At 38.2% G+C, this 10,630-nt stretch overlaps 1 protein-coding gene across 1 annotated transcript; it reads right to left on the bottom strand.

The window, feature by feature from the left end:
* Positions 1 to 7,216: 7,216 nt before the first annotated feature.
* On the bottom strand, positions 7,217 to 9,642 carry LOC132155812 (mRNA decay activator protein ZFP36L1-like). Its single transcript, XM_059564516.1, has 2 exons — positions 9,490 to 9,642; positions 7,217 to 9,151 (listed from the first exon to the last, which is right to left on the bottom strand). The coding sequence occupies exons 1-2, from the start codon at positions 9,541 to 9,543 to the stop codon at positions 8,117 to 8,119; spliced, it is 1,089 nt and encodes a 362-aa protein (XP_059420499.1). The 5' UTR covers positions 9,544 to 9,642; the 3' UTR covers positions 7,217 to 8,116.
* Between the last annotated feature and the right edge of the window lie 988 nt (positions 9,643 to 10,630).

Raw genomic sequence — 10,630 nt, 5'->3', positions numbered from 1 at the left:
CTGAGAGGCCGCAAACAAACTGATCTCTGAGGGCATCATTGAGAAATTGTCCAAACTCACAAGTGCTCGCTAATGTCTTCAGTACAAGAAAGTATTCAGCCACAGTTTCATCTTGCTTTTGCTGTCTTTTGTAGAATCTGAATCGTTCTGCAATCAAAATGGGCTTCGGCTTAAAATGCAGTGACAAGGCACTTGTGATATTGTCATATGACACTTCTGTAACCTTCTGAGGTGCAATCAAATTTTTCAACAGTCCATATTCAGTGGGACCCAAGACACTCAGAAACACATCTGCTTTCTTCCCAGCATCAATCTCATTTGCTGACAGCCATCTTTCAAATCGTTCTAAATATGAATCAAAATCTTCTTTCTTACTTTCAAATTCTGGAACTCTTCCTATCAATGCCATCTCTTCAGGTGTTATCTTTATTTAATTTCTTTACAATTTCCCTCTTCCAGCACACTTCTTCCTATGGCTCCTTCTGTTAATCTCCTCTTTTCATTTATAACTTGCTTCGTCTTGCAAGACACAGTTTTTGTTTTCAGTTACGTCCACTCACCACATGAGGGCGCTCATGCGCTTTCATGCGCTGTCCCTGTCCTAGCCGTTTGAGTATCTAGCAGTCTCGGTTTCCTCCGAACCCAAAAACAGGCGGAATGTTGCCTTTATACTGAGTTTCACTCGTCAGATATCTTCAATATCCTTCCTCATGTGGATTCATTAACTCTATATCCTCGTCGCCACTGTAATATTTGCAGAGGAACAATAACACACGCAGAGACAGAGCCAAGGTGAGTGCTGTTTACTTCGTAGTACTTCACTGATACAGATAAGTTCCGGAGAAAGTCACCATCCCCCTTACCGTATTTACTCTAGTACTGATACTATAATTACCGTACAGTATTAACTACTACAGGGAGCAGCTGGGGTTAGGAGTCTTGCTCAAGGACATCTCGACACTTGGTCGAACCACCAACCTTCCAGTTTGTAGACAACCTATATGAACCACTGAGCCACTGCCGCCCCATTTAAACTAGGATCCCATGTCGTTTTTAGTCACATGTCGCACATCGGGTGGTTAGGACAAAAACTACATGGAAAAGATACTTTTTATTACAGTATGTACAGTGTGACCCCCCCCTCAAAAAAAAAAAAATCTAAGTAAAAAATATTAATACTGAAAAATCTTATAATTGAATCTCCAATTAGGGAAAGTGGAGATAAAAGATCCAGTCTGGAGATGAACAGGAACAGTTAATCTGTATTGTTGTTTGTTCATCTGTTTTTAATATTCAACAGACAAAGTTCTTCTGTATCTAAATGCAAAGATGGTCATAAATGTTTGAATAAAAATGGACTACTGAATTATATATATATATATATATATATATACACAATACAGACCAAAAGTTTGGACACACCTTCTCATTCAAAGAGTTTTCTTTATTTTCATGACTATGAAAATTGTAGATTCACACTGAAGGCATCAAAACTATGAATCAACACATGTGAAATTATATATGGAATTATATACATAAAAAAAAGTGTGAAACAACTGAAAATATGTCATATTGTAGGTTCTTCAAAGTAGCCACCTTTTGCTTTGATTACTGCTTTGCACACTCTTGGCATTCTCTTGATGAGCTTCAAGAGGTAGTCACCTGAAATGGTCTTCCAACAGTCTTGAAGGAGTTCCCCGAGAGATGCTTAGCACTTGTTTGCCCTTTTGCCTTCTGTCTGCGGTCCAGCTCACCCCTAAACCATCTCGATTGGGTTCAGGTCCGGTGACTGTGGAGGCCAGGTCATCTGGCGCAGCACCCCATCACTCTCCTTCTTGCTCAAATAGCCCTTGATGCCTTCAGTGTGACTCTACAATTTTCATAGTCATGAAAATAAAGAAAACTCTTTGAATGAGAAGGTGTGTCCAAACTTTTGGTCTGTAATGTGTGTGTGTATATATATATATATATATTGTAACGCATGGCCCGAGCTCTCATCAGCGTCGCCTTGGAAACAGAGCAGACACACCTGCATCTGCTCATTATGGGCTGAGCGGTCACACCTGCGGCCCATCAGAAACGGGCTTTATAAGCAGCGTCGTCAAACATAGAGGTGAGAGATGTCTCCACAAGACTCAGCTAACAATTCTCTGTGTTTCCCCTCCAGACAGCAGCGTGGGACCGCCAGCCCGCTAAGGACACGGACCTCACGGACCCACACAGCACTGCGCACCAAAGGAGGAAGAGAAGGCTGAGCATTGAGCACCGGAAACCCCTCACGTTGGCTATTTTTCACTACATCACCTCAATAAAATCCACCCTTCGGGGAACTTACCTTTATTCTCGTATCGTGTGCTTCTTCACCCCGTCACTATATATATATATATATATATATATATATATATATATATATATATATATATATATAACACTTCTGTTGTTGAAAACGTTGTGGCAGTAAGCAGCCTGATCTCACAATCAAAACGTACATATTTAGACGTAAATTAAAACTGTCCAATACGTATGTGCCTTTACGTATTTACAGTGTCGTTTACGTATTATCTGGACGTAATTACAGGTTCGATACGTATTTAAATTTACGTAAAAACAACCTCAAATACGTACAGATAGAACGTGTTCTCTGACCAGTCAGTTATCCATACAAATTTGCTCATGAAGCTGCTTTTAAATGCGTATCTGATTATTTTTTTTAATATTTATGTATATTTTCCCTTTTTATAATTGTTTTTGATAAATGTAAGTTCCCTATACCCCACCCGAACCTAAACCTACCCATTTTATACAGAATGTTAAAAGAATAAAACATAATAAAACACAATTTTAGTAAAAATATAACATTAAAACGTTATTTTGAGCCACTAACGTTAATCCTACACCTACCCCTAAACCTACCCATAACCATTTCTTAAAACTACATAACGTTACTGTTATAAATAAACAAATAACAGACAAACAAACATAATGTTAATCATTTATTTTTTGCGAAAATATCAAAAGTGGTACCAAAAGTAGTTCAAATGATAATGAGTTCCAGTCGCAGTCCTCTCTGGGTGTAATAGTTTTTATAGCGTACAGAGCAGAATTTAATTTATTAATCCATGAAATTATGTATCCTGTCTTCTCTCCGTGAAGGCGCACTGACGCAGTAATGATTTCAAATGTCTATCAACTGAAACACGACATGTCGCAATCTGTGACGAAATAGGTGAGAACCAATGAGCGTTCGATATTATTGCCGTAAACCATGTCGTAACGTGGTGGCGAACTGGCGCTATTTTCAAATTCAAATCATAACGAGCGCAGGCTTTGACCGTGACGGATGCTGTTGCTGAGAATGAAGATGAAGATCGATTGATTAAGGGCTGAATTTGGATATGTTCCTTGCAAACATCTGGATTCTAAAGATATGGAGTACAGCAAACAAATAAAATGGATGTGATTTGTAATTTTATGCTGTGCTTTTGTGTATCTATGGTTGTATTGTCAGTCATTGGATAGGAGAAAATCACAAAATGGTTAAACAATTAACGTTACATAAATTGTATTTATTTTAAGGTTTCAAAGTGTAGTCTCGTTTAACATCATGTAATCCCCCGAAATGAGTTTGCAGCATGCACAGAAATGTTATTTCCTATTAATTAGATGAGTAAACTGCTTTCAATCAATTCAATAAAAACATGTATTGATATGACAATAAAATACAACAGATTTAAATCATTAAAGCCACGATTTTAATATTAATACATGGGAATTCATATACATTCACACTTTACGTTAGATTATTTACGTTTTTTTAGCTGCTAAAACGTAAGTATTTGTACGTTTTACTGCTATAAATACGTCTAAGTTGTACGTTTTTATGTGCATGAAAACGTAAGTAAATGTACGTGTGGTAGAACCACACTTAACGTAAAAATACACACGTATTCTCATGAGATCACGTTGCAGTAAGAGAGGCTACTATGAAGGGGGCCCTTATGTTTGTTGTTGGCCCGGGGCCCTGTATGTTCTTAAACCAGGCCAGGTTAGAGTTAGTGATTTCCAAATATAGCTCACTCTTAAATATGTTTACATCAAATTAAATGCAAATATGTCATGTAAACATGAACTTGAATTCAGTTTAGAGAACACAGAGTCATGTCCTCAGTTGACTTAAACTGACTCAGAACAACCTCTTATCTTCCTGCAGCGAACACCAAAAATACACCACACCCTTTCCTTCCTTCCTCTATTCACTCGTAAAAGTTTGGTGCTGATGGGAGGGGTTTGTTTTCATGATTCACAGGCATCTATCTACAGTATTGTGAGCTGTTACTGGTGACATATAATAACTACTCAAAATCCTTTTTTTTTTGCCTCAGGCTTTCATCCATGTGAAGTCTGCATATTTTTGAAAGTGACTGTATGTGCAAAGAGCCACATTTATGAAGGTGAACTTGTAAGTTGGTTAAATATTGTATAAAAAATATTACAAATAATTTGGGAGTAAACACATTTGACACATTTTATTGGTGATAATTATTTTATACAACATTTGCAAAATGTTGTATAAAATGATATATTGTGTCACCACAAAATGATATAGTGTCATCGTTTAAAGGGACTCCTGGACAGACATTTAGAAGTTGATTTTAAAATGCTAAGTATTGCAAATAAAAATAAAGCTTGCATTTTTACAACACTACAAGTGTGTCCCATCAGGTGATGACAAGTTCAGCACACACTTGTGGTTTTCATGCTCACTTGAACACTTGGACCAAACGCAGGAAACACGTCATAGAAGTAGTCAAGTGCAGGGGTGCTTCTCAATTCTTATTTGTGCATCCTCGTTTCCTTTTAGGAGGAGAGGGAAGGACACAAGGAAGACAAGACGAGAGGATCGAAGAATTGAATCAAGTGAAATGAAATATCTTCACTCCCTTCAGCGTCACTTCAAAGTGTCATCAGCTGCGCTAAAGGGATCTGCCCTTATGTTGTTATTTAAGACATTCTTAATAAATATTAATAAAGCACGATGCCCTGTTTGAAGTGTATGACAAATATGGTTTATTTAAACTGCAAAGTTAAAATATAAATTAAAATTATTACAACAGATGTGAAGGGGGAGGAGATTTAATACGCAAAGAATATATATATATATATATATATATATATATATATATATATATATATATATATATATATATATATATATATATATATATATATATATATATATGAATTGTCTATATTTTTTGTTGTTGTTAAAATACGGACATTCATTAATTAATTTCTTTGTTCAACTTTTTATAATTGAGGCAAAACCAGACTGCATAAAAAGAGGTCGCTGTGATTTTGCCAAGTAAGACATGTTACTGGATCAACATTATTATCCAAAAATATAGACTTAACCCTACCCATAATTAATTCCCCAAATCAGAGGGAAATTAGCTGATTAACAAAGGTGTTGAAGCATCCAACCCTGATTGTAAGCCTAAATCAGATAGTTTTTTTGAAAAGTTATATCTCAGTTCTGATTGGCTGATAGGAATGTTATTTCAGGATCAACAAGAATGTTGATCCAGGAGCATGATGTACCTGGTGAAATCACGCTCACCATGGCTTTATATTGATGCATATAAAAATGTCATATTTAGAAACAAAGGATTTTCACGTGCAATAGCTTTATTGAAAGACTCTTTCATAAGTTCAAGATTAAAGATTCAAGATTTTTATTTGTCACATACACAATTATATAGAGCATATATATCCAGCAGTGTGTGAGTCAAAGCATTGGTAAACATTTTAACAAATATATATTACCACACTTTCCCCAGTTGACTAATCAGAATACATTAAGACAATTGTTCTGTATCACAAGTATTCTGAAATGTTGTTTAAGTATGTGAGACATTTTCTAATTTGATTTAAATATAAACTAACTTTTACTATCAGCAGCCAGAATAAAATAAAATAAAGTAAAATAAAATACATTTTCATCATGCTTTTTGGGAATACATTGTTATATATATATATATATATATATATATATATATATATATATATATATATATATATATATTGCATGCAATTGTCTGTAGTATCTTACCTTCATTGAGATCAAAAGTAATATTAAAACTATCGCAACCTTATAAATATCCAGTTTTTTATCATATTAACCACAAGGTGGCAGTAACTCCCAACTAAGTCTGAGGCATGAGTTGACCTTGTATGGCCTTTAACTGAATTGAAGTAAAGAGAATAAGATATCACAACGTAAACACACACACACACACACACACAGACACAACAAAAGTCAAACACTGAAGTCTATTTGGATGTTAAAATGTAAGAACTGCTGCAATGATTGTCAGGCTGTGATGATCTGAACTAGGAACATAAACAGTGAAATCATGTTCACACGTTCTCTCAAGTTTCAGCTGTGTTTTAGCACATGTGATCCGGGTGTCCAGATGAAAACCCCCACCTTCCCAGGCCTCTCAGCTGAATGTGTGGAGCCATCAGTGTCTGGGAAGCTGCTCAGAGACCTACCGCTCTGCAATAGACTTGCAAATCACTCCACCCTTCTGCCACTGCATTAGCATACAGATGTTGTTAAGAAAAGGAGAGTAGCCTCACAAAAGGAGCCCTGATGTGAGAAATGCCCCTGCATGTCATTTACTACCCAGCCTCCTCTCCATTAAAGGCACTGAGAGCTTTGGCTATTGTCCATGACCGTGTGTGACACTGGGATGTTTCTTAGCCTCCCATGCACAAATGCTGGAACAATGAGCAAGGCAACACACAAAAGCCATCATCTGTTCACTTGTCCTTTGTGTGTGTTTTCAGCTTGAATAATTAAAAGAGCTGTCAAGTGTGCATTTTTCTTTCTCTCTAGAAGGCAGATGGAAGGAGTAGCATTCAACCGTGTTTGTGTTGTGTGAGCTTCACATGCAACTACTCGTACTGAGCAAAGCTTCAAAAGTTTCACCACAAGTGCGTAAATAGCCACACAGTGACATTCAACAGCACTTCAGAAGAAAAGCTAAGGAATAAGGCTTTTTTTTGTTCTCTTCAAACTTTATTTTAAAACAATATATTATAATGAAAACGGGCATTACCATCCCATGGAATGTAAACAGTTCATTTAAATTATATATATATATATATATATATATATATATATATATATATATATATATATATATATATATATATATATATATATATAAAGAAACATGAAATGAAAGCACAGCACAATATACTGTTGTCACACTTCAAAAAACTAAAAATAAAAAACATGATGAAATAAATACGTTTTAAGTTAACAAAAGGCAAAAGCGTGTCTTGTCACAAGGCAAAAAGTTGAGAAACAACAATAAAACACAACCTACGAACATAGGAACTCACAGTTCATGCTATTTGCAAATGACAAGTTTCACCTCTTAAATAGAAACTGAGAGTGGATAAGACGAAGGCCGTTGTATGACTTGACTCTTTCTGGTACATTGTCACTTACACATTCACGTTGGCTTGCATATGAACACTTCCCTGTGGATAGCTCTGACTATTATTATTATTACTGAGAAAGGCTTTAAAATGATCCTGAGATTCCAACTTTGAGACTCTGTGCAGCTAGTCTTCATTAAAGCTAAGAGATTTAGCTCGTGCAAAGCAGACATATCTACATTGTTCCTTCTTTGAAATGCATATAAATCAAAAACAACCAATGCATGTTACAAAAAAGCAATAAATAGGTTTTAAGAAAGGACTATGGTTAAAACTAGTCAATAATACTGTCCATTTAAAAACACCTTAACTAAAGGCTACAGTATGTTCAGGGAGCGGGTTAGACGTTACACTAGATGTATATACTCTAAGTTGCTCGGCTTTGGTAAGACTACAGATGGGCGATTTGGGAAGGTTCATCCTACAGACAAAATACTGCAGAACAATTCCCCAAACACATAAACCTAAAGTGAAGTTCCCATTGCAGCTTCAGACTGGTATACAACAGTATACATTGTGTTCATCACATGACATTGGAGCACTTTACGGATCAAGCACAGAGAAACATCTGCGCAGGGGAGCATGCAATATGCACAGGTAATGGTTTCTAGTCGTCTGAGACAGACAGGTGGCTGAAGATGGGCAGTCGTCGGCCCTCGATGCCAGGAGAGTCGCAGCTGCTCAGACTGCTGGAGCTGGTGTAGCCGTCCTGATCGGAGAGAGAGTCTGTGGACGCGCTTCGCTGCAGAGCTGACAGGCAGGTGACCGCGTAGGCCAGGTTCTGCACGCTCTCCGAGTCACTGATGGTGTAGAAGCTCCCGCTGGCACCCAGATCTGCGAAGGGATGGCTGTGCTTCAGGGTCCCCGGCTCGGGGAACAGAGGGGACAGCAGGTCTGGAGTCCCGGTGGATGGCGGCGGGGACACAGAAGAAGATCTGGAGAAGGCCAGGGCGTCCGGGACTGCGTGGAAACCGCCGAGGGTTTGTGGTTGTGAGGAGAAGCCGCTGAAGCTGACGCTCTGGCGGAGCTGCGGTCGCGCTCGGATGCTCTTTGTGTTCTCTGAAAGCCCGTTCTGCTCGTCTGCGTTGTGTATGAAGTGACACCGAGCGCCGTAGGGGCAGAAGCCGATGGTGTGAAAGGTGCGGCACGGCTCGGTCTTGTACTTCGGGTGTCTGTTGAGGCCTCTCAGCTCCTCCATCCCGTGAGCGAACTGGCATTTGGTGCCGTATTTGCAGGTGGCGCTTTCCTCGTAGGTGCGGCAGAGCTCTGTCTTGTAGCGGGTGGACATCAGCGCTGTAGAGGTCATGCCGAGTGCTTTCGGGCAGGTCAAGCTGTTGCTGATGCTGAGACCCGGCGGAGGAGGAAGAGGGCTGGCCGTCAGGCTCTCGCAGGCCACATGACCCTCGATCATGCTCACAGACCGGTCGACTCTGAAGGGGATCTGGCTCAGGGATGAGCGCGGCAGCTGCTGCTGCTTCTCGTGGCTCCAGAGCTGGTTGGTGGCCGGCAGAGGCCAGGGGCTGGTGTCATTACTGTTGAATTTAGAGTTGGGAAGAGTCACGGGGCACAGGGAGTGTCTGCGCTGGAATCCCACCACACGCTGCTTCTGCGTGGCTTCGGTCAGATCAATACCTCGGAAACTCTGAAAATGGAGAAAGAGAGAGACCTCAGTATACTGTGTGGTGTGCAAGTTCCAATGAAACAAGAAAGCAACTATAGAAAGGCATGTAAAAGCACAAAAGTATTCCGGATCAAAAACAACAGGTTATGTGGACCCCATTGGCATGTAATGTATGTACAAAAAATACATTCTTACGCTTCTTTTCTGTGTTCCACAGAAGAAAGTAAGCCACAATGAATTGGTACAATATTGACTGGGTTTACTATTCCTTTAAATTGAGTTTATTTTTGTTTAAGTGCACGAGCAGAGTGCATGATCAAGATCTAGAGAGTTTTGAAAAACAAGCTCAATATTCTTACCTTGCAGAATTCATCATCCAACTCCAGGAAGGGTGTGAGGAAATCTGAAGGCATTTTCGAGACGCCTGGCTGTGATTCTTTATGTGCAGTTAAGGATGTGTTGAACTGCTCAACAACTGATGTCAAGATCTGTTTCTGTTACAACCCCACTGTTGGAATCTCACTTTATAAGCGGAAACTTCGAGCCCCGCCCACCTTTTGAAGAGGCGTGTTTTAGTGCCTGGTTCACGCCCCCTCAAGAGTGAGGAAAGTTTGCTTGTGTCCCCTCTAGGGTTTCACAAAGGACAAGCACAAACTTTTATACTTCCAAGATCATCTCAGGCGAGGTGTAAATTAATTTAAAATGGCTAAAGATGGATCTACATGAAGAAAATTAGTTTTTATTCTAACATAGAAAACAGGTTAACATAAAAAATAATAACAATATATTATATTATATTATATCATATAACTTTAAAATCAATGTTTAACTTTTTAAACTTTTTTACAGGTAAAACTTCAATGTTTTTTTTATTTCAGGAAGTTGCCAACATTTCTCAGTTTCATTTAGTTTAACTTAATAAATTAACTAAAAAATAACAACAACTATATAAACATTACAAAATGTATATATTCATAGATTAATACAAATTATAATAGTATCTCACTGATGCAAAATTAAGTTTGGAGTTGTATTTCAACGTATATTTAAGTAACATTTAACATTTAAGTAACTAGTATTTTGTAACATAGCCATAGTTTTAAGTAAACATTCTTTATAAGCCTTGAATGAACTCAAACTGGGCTTTAATTTGAGCATTTATTCGTGATATCCAAAACTAGAATCTCCTTATTGCATTATATCATAACTTTAACGTGCAAATCGTTTAACTCATATAATTGTACATTTCTCAGAATAGGCTTTGCTTCTCTGTTTCGTGTATGGATCACACTTAAAATGAATATTAGTAAACACAGTTATCGCTCCTCTGTTTGTGGTATTTGGCTGTAATTGACTGCTAACCTGAGGCTGTTTTCACTACCGTCATTATGTCACTGTGAGAAACCTCATCATACTTGATAAGGAAAATCAAGTGGGCAATTTTAGCCCAAAATCACCTGTACATGACCAAGAGTCCCTGGGAGAGCGCTGAGAGGCAGT

This window comes from Carassius carassius, chromosome 13 (genome assembly GCF_963082965.1).
Source record: "Carassius carassius chromosome 13, fCarCar2.1, whole genome shotgun sequence".
NCBI classification, from domain to species: Eukaryota; Metazoa; Chordata; class Actinopteri; order Cypriniformes; family Cyprinidae; genus Carassius; species Carassius carassius.
This window is presented reverse-complemented; position numbering and strand designations above follow the sequence as displayed.

Coding starts and splice junctions, on each gene's coding strand:
- LOC132155812 (XM_059564516.1), bottom strand. CDS start 9,543: ATGCCTTCAGATTTCCTCACACCCTTCCTGGAGTTGGATGATGAATTC. Junction 9,152..9,489: donor TGGATGATGAATTCTGCAAG/GTAAGAATATTG, acceptor CTCCATTTTCAG/AGTTTCCGAGGTATTGATCT.